Consider the following 21,983-nt stretch of genomic DNA (forward strand, 5'->3'; position numbering starts at 1 on the left):
GATGTAGTTGATTATCATGTAGCTCGTAATTTCTGCGGATGTATACTTGGAATTCTTGAGTGGAGCCTTGAAATATTTGTGATTAAGGATCTACTTCATCGTCCGACTAATTGACTACTGCATCTCCCTCATTCTCAATAATTATATTGTGCAAAATAATACAGGTATACATGATGTCTATCAAATTATCCTTGTACCAAAATCATCATGGACCTCTTATCATTGCCCATCGTGATTGGAGCACCCCAAATGCCCTCTCGACATCCTTGCTCGCGGCCTCCTGTCGTTCCTTAAATATTTTTCTCTTGGGATCCTGGGGACATAGAAAACTCTTGACGAAAGTAGCCCATTCTTGATAGATTCCATCGGTCATATAATATCCTTTTGTATATTGTGTATTATTAATCGTAAAATTAACCTCGGGTGCATTCCCATGTAAGATGTCGTTGAATAACGATGATTCGTTAAGCACATTGATATTATTACGTGACCCTGCAATCCAAAAAAAGGCATGCCATATCCATAAGTCCGAAGATGCAACGGCTTCGAGCATAATTGTTGGGACGCCATGATCTCCTCGAGTAAACTGGCCTTTTCGAGCGATGGGACAATTTTTCTATTGCCAATGCATACAATCAAGAATGCCCAACATGTCAGGGGAACCATGTCTCTGCTCATGCATTTCAAGCAAGTGTTGGATATCAGCAGCATTAGGTCTTCTTAAATATTGGGTCCCGAAAACTTCAATTACACATCGACAAAAGTTGAATAAACATTGGATGACAGTTGTTTCAGGAATCCATAGATACTTATCATAATGATCAACAGGGACTCCATACACCAATTGACGAATAGCCGCTGTGCATTTCTAAAGTGGTGACAAACCTTTTTTCCCCGTTGCATCGACCTTCCATTGAAAATATTCGGAATGATTTTTCACGGCATCAACTATACGAAGGAATAACTCTTTTTGCATTCCAAATCGACGTCGAAATATGTCATCAGGATATACCAGATCATCAGAAAAGTAATCATTGAAAAGACGAGCATGTCCAACTTCACGATCCCGATTCAAATATCTTCTCCTCTGTGTTCTACTGGAAGAACTTTGAGCTCTTTGACGTACCATTTGTCGCTGCTCATATAGTTGGAGCATTCTTCGTTCATCTATATCCTCCGCATCTTCTGCCAATTCATTTCTCCAGAATTCATGGAGCATAGATCGATCTGGATTTTGAGTCATTTGAAATAAATCAAGATATTTTTGTGGTTGAAAAATATAGAGAGTTGAGGAAAGAAATCGGAAGCGAAGATAACAACGAGATGGATGAAAAAAATATGAAATCGATCATGTATTTATATAAAATAAATAAATTTAACCGTTGAACAATGGCTAAAATAACCCTTGTTCAACGACATAATATATAAAAAAATTCTAACCGTTGGCCTTTTTTTACAATTATTAAAATAAAAATAATATATTAAAAAAACACGGAAAAGCGACTCCATAACCATGGAGCCGCTTTTTCGTGTAAAGCGAAAAACCTCCCTCCCACCATGGGAGGGAGGTTTTTTGTTGCTGCCATAGATACTAGGCAAAGGCAAAACCCTAATAGATTTGCTGGACCAGATACTAAGCAAAAGACTTGGCAAATCGAGTACACAGACGAGAAGTCTAGACGGATTTAGAGGACCGGATGTCTAATAGGTCAATGGGTCTAGAGGACTAGACTTCGAGAAGAAGTCTTGAGGGTCAGAGGATGGGATGCTGAGCAGGAAGTCCAAATAAATCGAGAGGACTAAATATTTGGCAAGTCAGGTAAACTCTCCTGAGAGCAGTAGATAAGTACGTGTTCCCTTGATAGAAACAGTAGGCATCAGTCCGACCTACGATTTCACTAGAAATTTAAAAGTTAGAATCGGACAGTCTCAAGACTGTTAAACTATTTTATGCTTACCTTTATTATATATGATGTGCTAACTCAGTGATACATGAACTTAAATTTGAAAGTTAGTTGGAAAAATCCACTATGAGCGATCGAACGAATTCCTAGCGCTAGGAGGTTCAAGCGATCAGATCGTGTCTAAGCGCCCGGATAGCCTGAATACTAACATGACAACTGAGATGACAGACTCCGATTAGCTGTCGCATATCAGCTTATAGCCGCTTGGAAGGGATCGAGGTGCCTGAGAAGGGACAAAGTGGGCGTAGATGGTGTTTCATCCAGATAATGCCACGTCAACTATCGAGGTGCCCAAAAGGAATCCAAACACTTGGAGTTGGATAACTCAGTGACAAAAGTAGATCGGATAGACCTTGATGGTGGCTCCCTGATTTGTTCCAGGTACTCAGAAGGTCCTATAAAAAAGCTGCGAACAGTAGCCTTAGAACAAACTTGTGATCAACTTACTCATTGTTCTCTTGCTGCTGCCTTGCTCCAAAAGCATAGTTTGTAAAATCGCGATCTAGATCGTAGGATCATACGAGCCTACGATCCAGAAACCTAAAATCGATCTAGGATCGTTGAGAATCACTTTTTGCAGTATAATCGCAGTAGGATCGGTAAGATCGGAACAGGATTGGAGTAGAATCGGAGCAGGATCGGTGGAAACTTTGAGATGTCATAACTTTTGACTCGGATTGAACCACGGGGCCTATAATATATCAAATCAAAGCTCGTTCAGAGATCTTTAATAAATTTCAAAGTTTATCCTTAACCACCATGTTTCAAATTCAAAAAATATCATTTAAATATTTTTCGGATGTCTAGAAGATTTTATCTTTTTTTTTTATCCTATTAGGGTTTTAAATTATTTAAACATATGTTTAATTATTTTTGAGCTAGTTTTTTTATCAATAATATTCTTTCATTTCTTTTCCTTAAAATAATGAATTTTGGATGTCTATTGTCTAGTATTGTGTGACATCAACCAGTTTTTAGAAGATTATTCCCGACATTTATATTTGAATCAAAGGATTCAATAATTTATGTTTTATACGTTAGGTTCTTTGTTGGCCTTTAAATTGAATTATCTTATAAACCAAGGACATATTTTTGACATTGAATGTGTTATTATTATTGTGTTAATAGAAATTTTATATTCTTTCATTTTATGATATGAAAATATAAATATTATTACTATACGAGAATGATAGTTGAATTACAAATTAATTTAAATTTGTACATATAGTAATGTAATTTGAGGTGTTGAGTGTAAATGATTGCATATATATATATATATACAAAATTAGTTATTTTTTATATATGTAAATGAGTTTTTAGGTATTTTTTTCTAATTATTAATCATGTATGATAAGATTTTAAGGGTTTTTGGTAGGATCGTACGATCGTACGATCCTACGATCCGATCCTAACCGATTCGATCCCGACCCTAAATCGATTTTACGTAGGATCATGATTCTACAAACTATATCCAAAAGCGTTGACACTACATCATAACACCAATCATGCACCATTTCAAATCCTTGTTTTATTGGTATAATTGTTTTATTTATTCTTTGTCCTTTATTTGGTAAGAAATAGCAAACGTAGTACTGTTCCTCGGATTTTTGTGTATTTATCGTACCTTTGCCTTTGAATCGTTGTTTGAAAGAAAAGACTTTTAGTGGATTGTCTATCGGAAGTGGTCAATGATTACAAGTCTTGGACTAGCAGTAAAAACTATGAACTAAGTGAAAATAAGATTGTCACTTGTGTTTTGTTTTCATTTTTGTTTCTACTACTTTCGAAAACCGTGAAAAATATGATACACACTATTCACCTCCTCCCCTAGTCTTAGTGCTTTTCTCGATCCTACATTCGCGGCTTAGTCGAAAATAGACCCTTGTTCAATTCTATAAATCTACCATATGGTGATCGGGGCTAATAATAGCAGTTATAAATTGTAGCAAAAGGTTATTAAGTTCACTCCAAACGTCACTCACAATCCGTCCTCATGTTATGTGAAGAGAAATAAATCACGGGATTAATTTTGCAAATCTATCATGTGATGATCGGTTCAACTATACCATAGGGCAATAATAACAGTTATAAATTGTAAGATCAATTTATAGCTAACTGTCACATAACTAGGATGATTTTTTTTTTTCAAAAATATATTTTTATTTCATTATAATAAATTTATCGCTCTCTATCTAATTAACTGAGTACAGTTGTAAAGCACTTATAGGCATGACTGTGTTATGATAACTATGTCAATTAGTAAAACTCGTAAATGAATTAATAATAATTATAAAATTGACACCAAAATTGAAAGTCAAATACATTTTTGTATAAACAATGAAGGAGTGTAAAAAGGGGTCATAATTCATGCATTTCAAGTCATTTTCCTAATTAATTGATAAAAATTCTATTGAGCGTAGGAAAAAAAAACTTATGTATGACTTTCTTACAATTATGATTTAAAGCAATTTAGAATATTAAATGCATAATAAATTTTCAATTTAATATTGTGATAGAGTATCAAGGCGACCCCATGCAACGAAGAATTATTATAAATTCTTTAAAAAGTTGACTTAGTAAATTATCACATCATATCATTAAAATTTTATTGAGAAAACATATCAATTGCTATTTAGATGAAGATTGATTGTGTTGAATGTATGAACATTATTTAATAAAGTAGGTTAAGATTAATTATTATAATCTCAACTTTAATCATAATTGAAAAATTAACATTATCCTCGTCCACAATTGCACTCCAATCACATCTTTTTGGTCCAAATAAGTACCTCAAAATTTTGTTTTTTTTTTAAATTATTCATTTCGTTCCGACCAGAATATTTAAGAAAAATTGACCAATTTTATTTTTTTAGAATTATTATACGAATCAAAGTAACAATTAATAAATTTTTCAACAATAAATATTTAATTTGACTTGGATCACTCATTAAATTAAAACAATCCAATCAATTCATCAGTCTAGTGCCTTCCTACATTGTGTAAACATGTTTGTCTATTAATTAGCTTATCCATCAATATCTTGTTTACAATTGTATTAAATATTTTCTTCCTCATTCTATCAAATCAGTCAAAGAATTCAAATATCATCTAAATTTTTTGATGAAATTAAGGGACATTATCAAATTCATTTAATTAGTCCAAACCCATGGGAGAATAGATACCTCCCATATTATTTTCCTACTAACTTAGACGTTTTTTTACATCACATATTACTGTTAATAAATAATATTCACTAATTGGCTAAATTAAAAAACTATATTAAACCAGATAATACTGAATCCGGACACTAATTGGCTCAATTAAGATTGGAGTTTGCAAGGATAATTAACTCTAATTCTATATTTTTCATGAGGAAACATAAAATGCAATAATTTTAGATATCGGAAAAATCGTGCTACTGTTCTTTCATAATGTCATAATGTCACGTCACTCCAACTACTAACCAGTAACCACTTCTCATATCTAATTAATGGCGTGTGTATATATATATATATATCCAATTATTTATTATTATACGTGTACATTAGTTTAATTGGATGGAAAAAAGTTTGCTAGGTGTATAAAAGACCCGCGGATATATATATATATATATATATATATTCTTTTTTAAAAGAAGAAAATACTACTCTTGGAAAAAAAATTTATGGAAGCGCCGCAATAGGATCCTGGCTGTCCACTGCCATTTGGAGGGAGGTAAAATATGAAAATCCAAATGACAAGTATCTGAGTAGAGAGATTAGATCCTAGTGTCTGTAATCTTTGATCTCTTCTTGATTCTTTCCATAATTTATGCATCGGATCATAATCGGAATTTGTTTAAAATTAACTGTGATCTGTCCTGGTTCATCCTTCCACCTACGTTATAGTTTTAGGTTGAGTCAGAAGGCCGGAGCCCGCCAACGATGGACTGTAAGTTGCTGAGCAGGGGGTAGCCCATCCGGTGGGCTCTGGCCATCTGACTCGACCCAAAATTATAATTTAGGTGGGAAGATAAACTCAGAAAAGATCATATCTAATTTTGGTTTGATTCTAACTACGATCCGATTTCTAAATTATGAAAGGGATCGTGAAGAAATTAGATATTACGGACCAACAAATCTAGACTCCTAGATAATTGACTACATAGATAGATGATGAAATCCTCGGTTGAATTTCAACCCTGATCACCACCCTCTTAACCCAAATACATACCATTGAACCGATAGCAAAATTCTACTTGGACTGCTATTAAATGTGGTCGTTTGCATTTCAATTTTAAAATTTAATCCATGTTTGCAAGTGATGAAGGAGGTCTCTTTCTTGGCAATTATTTGAAATGTGAAAAATGTTTTTTTTTAATCTTAATTTTAATTTTGTATTTATGATTTTAAAAATATTGTTGGAAGGATTTGTGATTTCGTGTCCTCTCTTTCTATCATCCATTTCGATCTTTTAAATTCTTTTTAATCAGCGTAAAGAAAGGAAAAGAGAAAAAAAAAAGAGAAGATGGAGTGATTATAAAATAGGAAGAAAAGAGCGAATCGAAAAGCAAAGGAGACGGTCTCCTTCTTCTTTTCCCCGTTTGGCAATTAAGTTTCTTTCTGTCCATCACAAAAAGGCACATTTGGTTGATTTCAGCAAACAAATGATTTTTGTTTTTTTTTTTGGAGGTTTTGTCATCAATTTTTTCTGAGAAATATATAAAAGGAAGTGAAATTTGATGCCAACAACTCATCGATTGGCCTGCAAATTTGCCGTCGAGGGAGCGGCTTTGTTCTTGGTCTTAGCGGCGACGACAATGGCGAGCGATGGCGTCAGCGGAAGTCCCAGTTGGGTCGCCTATGAACCAAACAAGGAAGCCGCTACTCTCCCTCCTCCTTTAGAAGGTTCCGACAGCGGTGTCGGCCGGACTTTCTCCCCGCTCGTCGTGGCGGTCGTCGCGGTCCTCGTCGGCGCGTTTCTGCTCGTCAGCTACTACACCATCGTCACCAAGTACTGCGGCACCTTCGACACCCCGTGGCGTCGCTCGGACCACGAGCTCTACGACGATCGCTGGCGGGAAGAAAGATGGGATTTTTCGTCTTCGGACGGACTCGAGGACGCCTCGATCTCCAAAATCCCGGTCCGCATCTACAGCTCGAGTGGCGACGGCACCGTCGGCGGCGCCGATTGCTTGGTGTGCCTGGGCGAGTTCCGCGAGGCGGAGCGCCTCCGGTTGCTCCCCGTGTGCGGCCACGCCTTCCACCTCCGCTGTATCGACGCGTGGCTAAAGGCGCGCGGCAACTGTCCTCTGTGCCGAGCCAACGCCGTGTCCGACGCCCCGCCGCAGGGAGAACCAGTCGACGCCCACAACAATGAGGCAGCGATATTCGTCGGAGGCGACGAGCTCCGAGCCATGAAGCGATCGATGTCGATGGAAGTGGCGCGTGAGCAGCGCGCCATGAGCTCTGTTTCCTTGAACCGATCCTTCTCTGCCGGAAGGTTCAAGGGAGGAAATTTGACGCTTCCTTTATGAGATCACTCAAGGCAACACACACGAACAGGGTACAAACTACAAAGTGAGAAGAAATCATCAAAATTGTTAATGATCGTTTGTAATTGGTAATTGAGTGGGAAAAAAAATCGGATTATGAACTCGCAAAGAATATTTTTTTGTTCACTTTATTATAGAAAGAAAAATAAAATCTCTATGAAAGGTGCATACACATCGACGATAGAAAGTCACAGTAGTGCACGGCTACAGGCCGTAACAGTAGTAGTATATATTATCTACATAAAAGTGGAGCTTCACTGGATTCACTGCCTCCTATCTCTTATATATATATACAAAGAGCCGTAGCCTTTACTCTTGAAACCGACAACTAAAAAAGATACAAAGAAAAACTCAAAAGAAAGTCGAGACAAGTATTTGTGGGTGGTTATGAACACATAGCTTAAGTTTTCGAAGCTACCCTACGCTTTGATCTTAAATATCTTTAGGCTATAATGTACAAGGCATCCATGCATGATGGGATGGACTCTCCTCTCTTTAAGTGCCACTGAAGCCACCAAAGAGAATCAGCGAAGTGCTTACACCCGGTGGATCTTGTCTCTTAACGGGTGCTCTCTTTCTCTCCATGCCAGTTAAGGCAAGAGACAAGGAGAGGGATTCAGATATATCGTCATCGTCATGGTTGGTCACCGTAGAATCAGACAGTTTGTCAAGTCTGCCGTCGTAAACCAATGGATAAAAGGGCTGAAATGTTTCCTTCTTGGGAAAGGGCTTCTTGCCGCCCAAAGCTAATTCAAGATCTGGAGCATTTGACTCTGGTGTATCTTCATCAACTGGAGGAAGGAAGTATCTGAAGTTCTCCATCTCTCTCCTATCGGAGCAGAAGTCTAGGGGAAAGAAGCACCTTTCGATACAGTGTGAGCTCTCAGTCATTGCATGGCTGTAGTTGACACTGCCGCCATTCTGCTTTTCTTCGAAGTAGCTTGTTAGAGATGGTTGTACATTAGATGGCAATCTGTATCCCATGTTTTGATCTTCTCCATAACTGGCAGAAGTATGGCTTTCCTCGTCATATTGTATTCGCTTGTGTTTCGGTTCCTCTTCCATAGGGACACCTTTTTCATCCTGCCATTCATTAGCTTTGATACTCTCTAATCTTTCACCATGTAGTCTTACTGACCAAGGGTGGGTATGTTTCAAGTAAGGCTTTGAGTCCCAGTTCAGGGAATCAACTTCTTTTATTTTTTCCTCTGGCAGAGGTTCAGTTTTCACCGAGTTCTTTTCCTCCATCATCATCTCTCGACTCGCATTGCCCTCTGCTTTCATGAAAATAAATGAATAAATAAAACATGTGGTGCTGGAATAACAGAGTACCCATCAAGTAATTGGTAAAGAAAAATCACCTTGTCCAAAGCCAGAAGGAACTGAATTTCCAGATAAAAATCTAGTAAGCTTCTGTTGTTCACTAGTTGCATGAATGTGAGTAATTTTTCCGTCATCAACCTCATTATTAGTGTGTCCCTGCAAGCAGATGGGAAATCTCTAATTTGTAATTTCATCAATAAAAATGCAATTAAAAGGTTAATAACAAAAGGTCAACGATCACACAATGCAAATAGATGCTGCAAGTATAAATGTTATATGCTGCTTAGTGTCTAGTATTGGTTGATGAGAGTCACCATCCATACACAAGGTACAACAGGTTGAACTAGTGTCTATGAACCAGTATGTAATATTTGCACCATTCAGGTGCAATTATATAGGTTGGACCAAGCAAGTAGAGTACCGAATATAGGCCAGTTATAGGAAATCTTGGCCTACGTTTCTTTGATTTTATGCTTCTCGATCAACTAATAAATACTAGCTTTTCATCTCAGAAAAGGGGTGCTAGAATTAACCATATGGTTTGCACATTCATTGCTTGATAATGGTCTCACTATTGAGAAAGACATTTCCACATCACCACATGTACGAATGCCTACAGTATGAAAAGAGACATTCTCAACTGTAAGAAGTCGAAAAAAAATATTGTTGCTGACAACGTGAATCCAGGCAACGGATCCCCAAGTGTAACGTTATAGTATAGATATATGACTAATACCTAGTATATCTATGAGCTATGCTGCTTCCAGATTTTTTTTTAAAAAAATGGATTTATTAAAGAAACTGGATGACCATCACAAATGACAATTAACTCAGTAGCTAATGGGTCAAAGTCATGGTAAATTGCCAATAACTATCACATCTAAGTAGTTATTGTATATAAAAATATCTTATTCGCAAATATAGGTGAGTAAAAGGTCACTTATGCAGGAAGAAAAATAAGCCTACCAGTTCAGTTCTGTAGCATGGGAATTCATCTGGCAGTTCCTTGCTCTCTGTCTCAGCAGCTGCCTTGCATAACGAAGTTTTAATGGAAAAATCTTTGGTCTCGTGGTTATCATTATCGAGGCTAGCAGATGAAGTACCATGAAAATCCACAACAGAATCAAACTCTACTTTTTTATCGGCACAGGATTCATCAATACTATTGAGTTCTTTCAGTAGGTTCTGTTGAGAATCATTTTTCAGCAAGGTGGATTCTTCGCATGCATGAGAAGATATATCTTGAACATGGGATTTACTAGGCATTTTTGATTCATAAGGATTATCATGCAAATCCGTGTGAGGTTTTGAAGAGTCCAGTTCCCTTACTCTGAAGACCCCCCAAAGGAAAAACAATGTGTTCCAACCTAAAAAGCACAAAAGGGACCAAACAATTCATAAGTTATCGACTTATTATATAAATGGCCCCTAAACTTTCATCAGATATCAAATAGGTTGTCCGGCTATCTGTCTGATAAAAAAATACTATAAAAACTATTTTATTCAGGTCAAACTGTTAAATTTACATGTAAAAAGTCATCAACCTGTGGTGTAAACTAGCATCCATGTCAGTTCAATTGCCACATCAACAGTCACATTGCTGCATCAATATAATAATGAAGGATGCTAACGTGATCTCATGGCAGATATAATATTGATGGCCACTACGACAATGGATGCTTGGCTGCCACATAAGCTACCCATTATTAACTGCTAAATAAATCTGGCAAATGGCATTATATATATTTTTGAAAGTTTATTGACACGTTAAAACAAAATAAATGAATAAATAATGTTATATCCTATTGCATTCTAGGTGATGATGTAGGGATCATTTGTGCAATTAACTCTTTTTTAAGAACATGGATTTTGAGAGAGCACGAAGCTCACTCAAAGCTATATTTCTAAATAAACATTGTTTAGAGATTACATAGAGAATAAATCTTGAAGACAAGGATACAAAGCTCTAAAAGAGAAAATGACTTGATCAGTAAAATGTGCAATCAATTCTTAATATCCCTTATAAATGTAGATAAAAATCACATTTGTCAACAAAAAAACCTAAAGAAAAAACCAAAATAGGAGTATTTTCTTACGCTGTGAACTTTCAGGTAGAATACTTGAAGGAAAAATAAGAATCTCTAATTCATTGATGCTCCCTTTGAAGGCTAGATCACTTTTCAATGCAGTTTCTAATAGCTTCAGATAAGATTTCTCATAACTGCAAAAATAAACAAGAACAAATTAGTTTTTAAAAACATAATATATCCAAACGTAGTAAAGTGTTTCAGCCATTCTAACCTCTTAGAATCTTTAGCAAAGAAATATAGCGCAATGTTATTTTCTTCAGGACCAGTCTCCTGAAACTGTGATGGCCACAAGCTAACCCGAGGAACTTCCTCCAACTGAATTTTGCTAGGAAATTGGCATGATACTTCATGCACTTTGGGTGATGCAAAATTTGACAAATGAGCTTGAATTCCGTCAACAACTTCAGGAAGTCTTCCGATTCTTATTATCTCAAAGCCACCCCTATAAGAAAATCAACACAACACTAATGAACCATTAATCCTTATTCTACAACACCAAAAGTATCCAAGGAAAATAAATATAAGCTCAACACAAATCTAATTTCAGAAATTAAGAGTTAAATATCATACCACCATATAAAATCATGCTCTGGCATGGCAAGAGATCTAACAATAGTAGTCTGCAGAGACGAATCATTTGGCAAAATTTGAGTCAAGTTATTCTCATTTGTTTCATCTAAAGCAGCAAGATTGCCATTCAGGTCCCCTACATGAAGAGATGATGATTCCATCAAGTGTTTGCTTTGATTGTCTATGCTGTTTGTTCTGCTATTAACAGTGTCATTATTATCCAATGCCCTTTTTACTATATGTGCATCTTCTATGGGAAGATTTTTCTGTGATATAATTGGAAAAGAGCATCTGAAAGATCCTTCACAAACTTCATTGTTGCTCAACAATCTAAAGTCACATTTATCAACTTTTCTAATCTTCTTTGAGCTATGCGTTGCAATTTTGGGTGCATCCATCAACTTAATCCTCTTTCTTGTCCCATCTTCCAAACTCACGTCAGCAGGAGGCTTCTGAGATCCAATTTGGTTAGACACAATAGCATTGGTTGTGCTACACAATCTAGACTCGGAGATATCAATTGTTCTACACATTGTAGCTTTGATTGCATCTCTCCACTTATTCCTTTTGTTTGTCCCATCTTTTGAACTCACGTCAGCAGATAGCTTTGCAGAAGACGAAGGAAGCCTGGCCTTTTGGCAAGAATCTGCAGAATGGTTTGCTTCTCTTAGTTTGGCATGATCTGATTCATGAATAACTCCTGACGTGGCAAGTCTTGACTTGCTATAACTATCTTTGGTTTTTTCATTCAATGAAACCGGGTGAGAATCTGAAGAGAGTGACTCGCTGCATGTTGCAACTCCACCAGCATCCTTTGAAAATATACTGACTGATGTGGAATTGACATGAATATCTTCACTTTTCTGAGATTCAACAATGTTTCTATTTCCAGTATCAACACTAACAGAGCTTTTATTTTGAAATGATAGCTGCTTCTTCAGTTCTTTATGCACTAGTAAACCAGCATAATAAGTTAGTATCATGTTAAACGGAAAAAAAAACCTCTCAGGTAATGAAAACATATGCTCACTAAATAAGGTTCTCCAATAGAAGATTTTTTACCTAATCTATTTTCTTTAGCAAATCCTTTGCTATTGCCGAGGCTTGCTGTCTCAAGCTTATTAGTTGAATCTCTGCTGTGTGGTGCAATCTTCAAATCCATCTTTGGAATATACTTTCTTTTGATTGAAGGTACAACTGAATCAACAACCACAACAGTGGAAGTTGCTCTCTCCGGAACAATTCTTTCTTTCACTTGTTTGACGCCTTTGGGATTTTCAGCTTGAGGTGATTTAAGTGACTGAGATTTGGTTGCTGATTCATCATCATGATAGTCTGAGCTCACACTCTTGAATGATGCAGATTTGTTGAATGTTTTCACTAGTGTCATCATTTTTGTGTTTCCTGAGGTAGACTCTCTAGTTAGCTTTTGGGGGACATCTTCAGACAATTTCTTTACTTTTTGTTCGACATTCTTCTTTAAAGAAACTTGCCTTGAAAGAGCCACTGTCCAGATTCTAAGATGTCAGTTATTCTTAATCAACTAATAGAGAAGTTAGCACAATAAGTTAATTTGAACCATGAAAACTTACCACTTGAATGTTCTCTTTGAACATATTTAGAATCTAATGTATGTGAACGAGTGAAGGTTGGGGAACTGTTTGTAACCAAACCTTCGGAAAATGAAGCACTGCTGGCTCGCTTTAATTCAGTAATATGAAAGCTTTTAAATGAATTTTCACGAGAATCCAATGCAGGTGACCGAGATAAATTTCGGGCATTATTTGCAGACTGGTAGTCAAGAGATGAAGAAATGCCCATCCTCTTTACATCTGCCACATTAAAGTTTTTAATTGGATTTTCCCGTGAGAAGACTGCAGCTATCCTAGGACTGACCAATTTTGAATGTTCATCCGTTGGTTCAGTAATCTTCTTTTTAGTTGGTGATGCAACATCAATATGGTGCATGTGCCTCTTTCTTGGAGTTCGAATCTGCATTTCCTTAATGGGTGTACATGCTCTTTTACTAGATTTGCTTGCTTCTGTATCAGTTGACTGGGAGTAAAACCTTGGACAGTTTTCAGTATTTGCATAGCTCCCAAGATTTTGAATTTTCTTGTTCAAGGATTGTTCATTTGATGCTCCACAAACCATCTCAGCACTCTTCAGATCTCTTGTTTCAACTTCCTCCTTTAGTTGACACTCTTCACATAGCCAATCTCCCTCAGGAACTTTAGTCAGCATAATTTTCATGCAGTAACTAATTAACATTAAAAAATTGATTAGTTGAAAAAGGTCCAGATTGAAGACTTAACAAGCAAAATATGTCATTAACAATGAGAATTCCTTACGTATGTTCTGCACCATCAATGCATCTACTACATGTAGCAAGAAGCTCCTCCCGACCAGCATCTCCACATATGTCACATACCTTTACCTACATGATGTATTCACCATATATCAGTTATCTAATAAGGACAAGTAATGGTGACACACAAGGGAAAGCTATTTACAATATTTCAAATATTTTTCCTTTCATCAAAAAGTTGCTAGGTATAGCAACTAATGCTTCTCTGTTCAACCAGTTTTTTACACCATGACTAAACACACGAAACGGATAGATAGGAAAACAGCAAAAGAGGAGAAAAAAATACAATTAAAAACCGCAGACAACAAGCTGTACTAGTAATAGCACCAACTATTGCAGATTCCTGATAATGAAAATCACACAGCCCAAGCCATATAATACAACTTGGAAGCTAGGACCTTGTTTGCCACTTGAACAACCCCACAATAGAGACTAAAATTTGACCCAAGCTAAAGATGATGTAAAACTTGCTAGTCGTGTTGCCATACAACAGATAGCAGTTGGATTTTTGTATGGAGTTTCTCCGCATCTAGTAGGAGAACAGACTAGTGGGATCTTCGAAGAGTGACTCACATTACGAATTATTAGGTTGCAGAGTAGGAGCCAGGAACCCTTGGTATTGTCTTATCCTATTATTATTTCTGCTACATTTAACAAGTTTGGTTGGTCTTATGAGACCGCACAAGAGAAAAGGATAATTATAATTTGCAAGTCAAGGCACTATTCAACTCCCCTCTAGTATTGCAGTTCACAAAACTGATCCTCCACACTGCATACAACTTAGGAGCTCAGAACATCAAGCATAGGAAATATTAAGGGGCAAACACCAAATGATCAAATGTATTTGCTATTTTTATAAGGAGCATCCACTTATGTGGCATAGTGGTTTTGTAAAATAAAAGGTGAAGCCAGTGCATGAGGCTCTTGGTCTAGGGAGGTCAACCTCTACAACCTGGTAAGGTAAAGTGGTTGTTTCAGTGTCTCAAACTCAGGTTGGAGTAAAACTAATTTATGGAGCAGCATTACAAGGCTCGCCCTCACAAGCCTTGCCCTCATGATCATTGTGTAGGTAGGTAGCTAGGATGGTAGATAAGGAGAAAACTTCTACAGTGAATAAACAATCTACAAAACTCCACACCTGTCAGACTATGCAGGATCATAATTGAACAAGCAGGAAGAAAAAAAAAATTAAGAAAAAAGTGCTGTAGATGTGAAGATGACAACATGATCTAAACTTAAAAGTATATAAGTGTCAAAGGACAAAGGCTTACAAAGATTTTCTACAAATTGTTAAATGAACTTTGTCCTCTGGATGTTTCTCTGAAGGTAGCCCTAGTTTCCAAGGCTCTAGTCAAAACAAGATTTTGGAACGGTCAAGCTGTGCAGCTTTATCATTAGTTGTTATATCTGATAATTTTTGCATAACTGTTAACAAATCATGAAAATATGAAACTAAGGAGATTCCAGGAATATACAAGACAGACAATTACTTCCCTTTTTACAGCAAGCTGAAGTCACTTCATGACACGGTTCTGTTGTAGTTGCTATATTTTATAGCAAACATTCAATAACTTGTTATCAATTAGTTCTCAAGATTCATGTTGCAACATAAATCTATTGTATTTCTGAAAAATTAAAATGAATGCAACATACAAATGGCAAATGTTCGAGAGGAAACAAAGCTAAGGGAAAAAACATACAAGGCCAAAGCCCATTTCTGTGACACATTATTTTTTTAAATTGGCACTAGGTATATCCAGTTCTTCAAACCGACAAATCCTAAGAAAGACCAGCCCGACCCTATGGAAGTTTTCCACTGACCATCAGGATAAATCGGGAGGCGTTGTCTATCCAGACGGATCACTTTCTTAGACCCACCACCCATTGGAGGGAAAATCCCTACTTTCTATGACACATAAACTTGGAAAATTGATATATCTTCTAATTAGTACTATGAAAGTAACTACTTGATGGAAATAACATCCTTTTGGCCTCACGTACTACGGAAATTTGCTTTCCCACTCAAAAGAATGTGATAGGAAATTCATCCAAGATATTGTATGATTATCATGGCTACAGATATATGAAGGAATTTAGGATTAAAATCCCCCATAGTGGCTAAAATTCTAATGTAAGTGTTGAAACTTTCTGATAAAAGATTTATTAAATGTTCATAAATGAGGCCTCAAATTAATAATCTTGAAAATTATTAATTTAACCTTTATTCATGTTCTTTTAGAATGCTAACCATGGATTTTGAAGAATGCTTGGTTTATCTTTCCTAGGAACAGTTTTCCTACTAATACTTTACCAGATTAACTTTCATGATTTTTTAAACTCAGGTACCAAATGTTTTATAATTAGAAGTTTAGAACCAGGCAATCTCATCCCACTATCTTTTTCATCCACTTGCACACTCAGTTTTCATTGACTAACCACATATAGAATGTGCTAGTAGCAAAAGAGACGTACAGTGGTTGTCCAAACAAAATTCACTTCAACCCCTAATGACAAAACCCTTCTAGGAACCATTTCGGATCACCTTTATGGATATTTGATACTTCTATTTTAAACAAAATTAATTACCTAAACACCTTAAGATTGTCTACTATCAGCCCATCAAACATCTAGGCTTTATTACAATAATTAATTAAAAACTTCAACGAAGAAAAAGTGCATGCAAATAATTTAATAATAAATTCAATATTATAAAACTTACATCAAACAATATGTTATCTGATTCAGAAGTTTGACCAGGAAGAACTAACTGAAGCTGCATTCCAGACTCATGGAGACTGGACGCACATGTGCCAATGGCAGCAGCAGATTCCAAGCATGGGTCCACATTCTTCAACTCTCCCAAAGGTGAGCTAATTCTGATGTTTGTTTCTTTACCAGCTCCAATGTCAGGAAATGAGTGGATCTTTTGTCCATGATCGCAACTAGCAGGAAGCAACCTATGGCAAGGTGATCCTTCCTTAACTAGTATGCACTCATGAGATGCTCCCTGAAACTGTGATGGTTGATTTGCTTCCAAATCATTACAGCCATCAGCACTATGACTGGATATATGATCACTTTGACAAGGGGAAGTTGAATTTAACTTTACTGGACTATTCTTCTGTGTGCTGTCAGACAAACTAGAAAAGCCTACATTTAGTGGACTAAGAGTTTTATTGTGAAGAAATTCTCTGTGGTAAGTGTTCAGCATCCTTCTGCTAACTCGGTCTCCTTCCACACCATAACCTTCAGATTCACAAGTGTCTTCAACTTGAATTGCCATTTTAGTTTCCTTGGTGTTAAACTTAAAAGTTTGAGATGAGCTACAAGAAGCATCTCTCTTAGCTTGCTCCAAACTATGATCTAAACCTACATCATTGCCATCTCTAGTTCCAGACATGGATGAATCACTATTTCTGTGGCATCTTGACATACGATACCCTCCATCCAATTCACTATGCAGAATAGCAGCCCCTGTATAATTGCATGGCATTTCATGACCCTCAACAGAAATATCTTTATGAAGAAATTTGTCCTCTTCAACAGTTGACGCCTCTGGGAGCATATCAACATCTTCAGAAGAATCATATGTTGAAGGATTCCTTATTGTTGTTTTACTTTCTGCATTTTCAGAATATGAATCATTGCTTGAACTTCCGCTCAACAAGTTGCTTGTTTCACTAGCTGCAGTCTGCAAGTCATCATGCGGTCTAAGCTTGATGTCAATGAAAGAAAAACTATCTATTTCTTTCCTGACATATTTATTATCAGAGGATCCACAATCAACATTTGGCTCCCCTGCTACTGCCATCCGATGCATACAGGAAGAGCAAGGAGCAGAGCAAACATTGCATGTCCCAGATTCCACCCTCATATCTACTGCAAAACATGAGAAATCATTAGCAAATCTGAATAAACAAAAAGAACAGACTGGTGATGAAAGAGATAAAGGCATCAAAGAATGGAAATTTTACGAAAACTAAGTAGATTAACATAAACAAAACAAACAATTTTCTAACCACCTGTGAACTTCTATGCTTTCTTCAGACCTTAAAACCTTTCCTGCCACATTTTCAATGCATCATTCAAACTCACAGATTAATGATATTATGGTGAATGCCTTACAAACTTGTTTAATCAAATACAATAACTTTTTTGATTGATTATGAACTCAAATAGATTAGCATATACAATTTATCGTCTTTAACGAGCTTAATCCATATGAAGAAACACTTTTTGCCTCAATTTCTACGTCTTCAGTCCTTGCTAGTTAAGACCAAGCATGGTGATTCAACCAAATGCAATTAATTTTATTATTCCTAAACAAGGAGACCGTAGGAAAATTTGACATTTCAAAATACAATTAAAAAAGAAAAGGAGGGAAAAACAAATATCAATATGCACCAAACATGAAAAGCTGAAAACATCGTTTAAAAAGGGGCAAAGGATGATACGAAAGCAAGACTCTTAAAGAATTCATCCTCAGATGTTCATGATCTGACTCTTCTTCTTAAATGAAATAACTGGTTATGATTGGTGCCGTAGAAAAAGGAAACAAAATACCGCATCATCTTCCGCACCCAAAGGCAGAATCACAGCACTATATGAGATAGAAAACATAACCACCTGCCCCTCACGGTAAATTTACAAAAATTTGGATCTGCAATGATCATGAAAAAACAATGCATGGTATACCAGAATACAGAACAAAGCCAACAAAAATATGCATCCAAATCAAACCTTGGTCCGGTGGTTAAAAAAAAAAGAACCTTCATCAGTGAACCAAAATAAAATAACAGACCGAGAATCCATTATTACATATTCACTCATGGCATCAAATCAAATGATTTCACGATAGGGACAAAAGATAATGAACGAGAAAACACAAGCACATCATCTTCCAAGAGAAGCCAATCCAAATAGAAACAAGCATCAGAGTACCTGACCACGACGGAACGTCTAAATCCCCAAAAGGGATAGGATCGAACACCCCTCGCCAGCATTAAATCACAAATTTAAACAGTAAAGAGGAAAACTTTACATGCTTCCAGGTCAGAGACGGTCTTCTAGAGATCGTAAAGCTATTATAGGCTTTTATCGGGGAGCTATGCCCATCCCACCTCGTCCGGCGTGGCGACCATCACAAGGACGACTCCCCTACTCCTATTCCGTCGTTAGATCAAGGCGATCAGAGGACGAAGCAAGGCAACCGCAATCGGTATCTCCGTCGGGGCTTCAGCGTACAACGGCCTCCATTGGATCTGATTGGCCGAGGATTTCAGCGAGGTGGAGGCTGAGAGAAGCGAGAAGAGTCGAGCGGAGGAAGGAAGACGCGAGAGACGAGAAAAGAAAGAGGAGAGAGAGGAGAGAGGGGCAAAACCGACACGGGCATGGAAGTGAAGACCTTCTCCACCGCTACTGTCTAAAATCTAGAAAAATTGCAACAAAATTTTAAAAAGACTTGTGCGAAAAAACAGATGTGTTTCTTTCAATATCGACGGCGACCAATCCTCATTCGACAACGTGTACGATCAAGATCCAATCGTACGTCCAAAGCGGGTTAAAAGAAGCGTGAGGAATCCGATGAGAGGAAGCAAAGCATGCGCGTCAGGATTCGAGATTCGTGCTACGCGGAAAAAAAATCCCGATCTGAAATCTGACGGCCGTCATAATACTTCGCGTACGGCTTCCCCGCTTCCGGACGAACCCGTCTCCCCCACCCATGTGGGACATCGGGTCCCTTCGCCATGTCCAATCGACGACAGATACGAGACATGGGTGCCCGTACTCCGCGGAAGCTTCTGCGACACGGAAAAAATGCTGGACCCGAGTGCGCGCCGGCTCGTCGGAGCAGCCTGCGACAGCCAACCAGACGATCGAGACCGTCCATTCGCTGGATTGCCGTGCGGGACAAGCGGTGATGTGATGGATCGTTGCCGTACAAGTTTCCGATTGGGTTTATCGCTGTGAAATGATTAAAGTCGTAATTAAAGGTTACGTGTGATGATAATAAGTATTAATGATAATCATTACCTTAAGTCGGTAACATTTTTTTATTTTAAATAATAAAAATAATAAATACAGCTAATATTAAAATATGGTGTATTTGTCTTTAAAACTTCAATATATCCTAATTAATTTTGTCATGAACTTAAAAACAGAGAGAAATTATCTTAAAGCAGATATTTCAAAGTTCAAGAGCCAAGTTAAAATTTAACAAAAAACTCCAAGGTTGAAGTTGTAATTTTATCGGAACAGACTGGGCGGTTGGTCCGCACGTGATTCCGTTGGTCTAATTATGAATATATTAAACAATAGGACTCTATTTAATTAAAATGTTCGTGCTAATTTGATGCGTGGAACATGCCGAAAGAGGAGAATATAGCTTAGAACAGCTAATTAATTGAGTAAAACATTATCATGCATGTTCAAGTTCTTGAATCCTGGTGCCCTCGGATTATGGTGTAACGATAGGATATTTAAATTATTATTCAAATATTTACGATTCGAATCTTAACTATGATAAATTTATAGGAATTTTTCCTCCAAATAGGGGTACGCAACTAAAAAATGTTGAGCTCCTGGACTGCCTTCTGCGAGCGCTTCCCGATTTACCCTAGTGATCAATGAGAAACTTCCATGGGATCGGACCGATTATCTCAGACTTGACATTACCTAATCTGATTAATCATAAGTACTTAAATCCTGGTGCCCATAGGACGGACATATAGTCATTATATACAGTGTTACCATCAACAAATCTATAGGTCAATTTTTGATAATAAAATATTTGTTAGGTGTCTATCATTTCTCATATAATGGTCATTATTCAGAGATAAAATTATTTATGGTTACTTCTCTATAAATTACTATAAGACTAGTCGTAAGGAGTGGTCGGGCTCAATGTATGACCTTTTTGTCACCAAATACTTAAATCCTCCCCCATGTAGATGGTTATTACATGAGGTGTTACTATCAAGAGGTCTGGAGGTCAATTCCTGATAGCAAAATATGTCAGATTCTTGCCCTCCCTTATGCAATGATCATTGTTCAAAGAAAAGTCATCCATGATTTTACTCCTCTACAAATGATTATGGGACCAGTTGTGTGAGACATCCAAGGTCAGCGTATGACCTTGTGCCACCAAGTACTTAAATTCTCTTACTAGGATATCTGGGATGAGCGTTATCTATTGGAATTGCAAGGTTGCAAACATAGTTTTACATTGAAAACAATGGAAAAGATTATGGGTTTAGAAGAGAAAGATATCTCTATTGGTATGAGATATTTTGGGTAGAGTACAAAAATAAAACAGTGAGGGCTTAAACCCAAAGTGGATGATATCATACCATTGTGAAGATATCTAAATTATTTTGGTCCCAACAATTGGTATCAGAGCTCCGACTGCTAGAAGGTCTAATCACCGATTATGTACAAGAGTTATGGTCTAATCGAGTCATGTGAGCATAATATTGATCTTGAACGAAGGAAGTGGACCGAGGGGTAGGAAGACCTGGTGGGTCGAGAATTAAATATCAAACGGATAGACTTTCCTCTTAACAGGGAGCATGTGGTTCTTCATTTAGGGAGAGATTATTGGGTTGCAAGGTTGCAAACATAATCCCACATTAAAAACATATGGGAAAGATCATGAGTTTATAAGAGAAAGATATCTCCATTGATATGAGACCTTTTGGGTATAATCCAAAAATAAAACCATGAGGACTAGATATCTAAATTCTTTTAGTCTCAACATTATCATCTTTTGCTCTATAAGTACTAAATCCTCACGTTTTCCAATTTACTCTAATGGTAGTGAACAACTTTTGTGGGATTGAACCATCCATAGATTAATAGGTTTGAAGAGATGGATACCGGGACTACAAAAAAAAAATACTTAACTCTCGTGGTCTCTTCATAGACATTCGATAAAAGTAGAATGATATAGAGAAGATTAGTATGGCCCTCACACATGATGACACACATAAATTGAGAAATGATCTAAAGTTTTGTAGGGTGAGCGTAATCATCCTTTTGTTACAAAAGTACTTAAATCATGTACTCCCAAGGCATAGCCAAGTTGGTCAACACATGGTAGTGTAAAAATAGGCAAGGGTCGATTTTTGAAAAAGTCG

At 37.0% G+C, this 21,983-nt stretch overlaps 3 protein-coding genes and 1 non-coding gene across 7 annotated transcripts; 2 read left to right on the forward strand and 2 right to left on the reverse strand.

Annotated features, from left to right (window-relative positions):
- Positions 1-205: 205 nt before the first annotated feature.
- Positions 206-1,219, reverse strand: LOC121994990. Its single transcript, XM_042548855.1, has 4 exons — positions 886-1,219; positions 634-741; positions 419-492; positions 206-313 (listed from the first exon to the last, which is right to left on the reverse strand). Exons 1-4 carry the CDS (start codon positions 1,217-1,219, stop codon positions 206-208), a joined length of 624 nt encoding a protein of 207 aa, XP_042404789.1.
- Positions 1,220-6,460: 5,241 nt separating this feature from the next.
- On the forward strand, positions 6,461-7,602 carry LOC121996747 (E3 ubiquitin-protein ligase Os04g0590900-like). Its single transcript, XM_042550825.1, has one exon. It carries the CDS (start codon positions 6,685-6,687, stop codon positions 7,477-7,479), a length of 795 nt encoding a protein of 264 aa, XP_042406759.1. The 5' UTR covers positions 6,461-6,684; the 3' UTR covers positions 7,480-7,602.
- A 182-nt stretch (positions 7,603-7,784) lies between these two features.
- Positions 7,785-19,269, reverse strand: LOC121996746. Of its 4 annotated transcripts, none has more exons than XM_042550824.1 (11): positions 18,969-19,269; positions 16,568-17,727; positions 13,832-13,917; positions 13,073-13,740; positions 12,543-12,986; positions 11,481-12,432; positions 11,122-11,352; positions 10,917-11,041; positions 9,787-10,187; positions 8,859-8,976; positions 7,785-8,771 (listed from the first exon to the last, which is right to left on the reverse strand). In XM_042550824.1, the coding sequence occupies exons 2-11, from the start codon at positions 17,720-17,722 to the stop codon at positions 7,993-7,995; spliced, it is 4,959 nt and encodes a 1,652-aa protein (XP_042406758.1). In that variant the 5' UTR covers positions 17,723-17,727; positions 18,969-19,269; the 3' UTR covers positions 7,785-7,992. The 4 variants fall into 4 exon arrangements, with proteins under 4 accessions (XP_042406758.1, XP_042406755.1, XP_042406757.1 ...); XM_042550821.1 differs by having other exon boundaries at positions 18,890-19,269; XM_042550823.1 differs by having other exon boundaries at positions 18,790-19,269.
- Positions 19,270-21,757: 2,488 nt separating this feature from the next.
- On the forward strand, positions 21,758-21,859 carry LOC121998810. The gene has a single exon (XR_006116603.1). It is a non-coding gene; the product is annotated as a U6 spliceosomal RNA (small nuclear RNA).
- Positions 21,860-21,983: the final 124 nt, after the last annotated feature.

This window comes from Zingiber officinale, chromosome 6A (assembly GCF_018446385.1).
Source record: "Zingiber officinale cultivar Zhangliang chromosome 6A, Zo_v1.1, whole genome shotgun sequence".
In the NCBI taxonomy this organism is placed as follows: domain Eukaryota; kingdom Viridiplantae; phylum Streptophyta; class Magnoliopsida; order Zingiberales; family Zingiberaceae; genus Zingiber; species Zingiber officinale.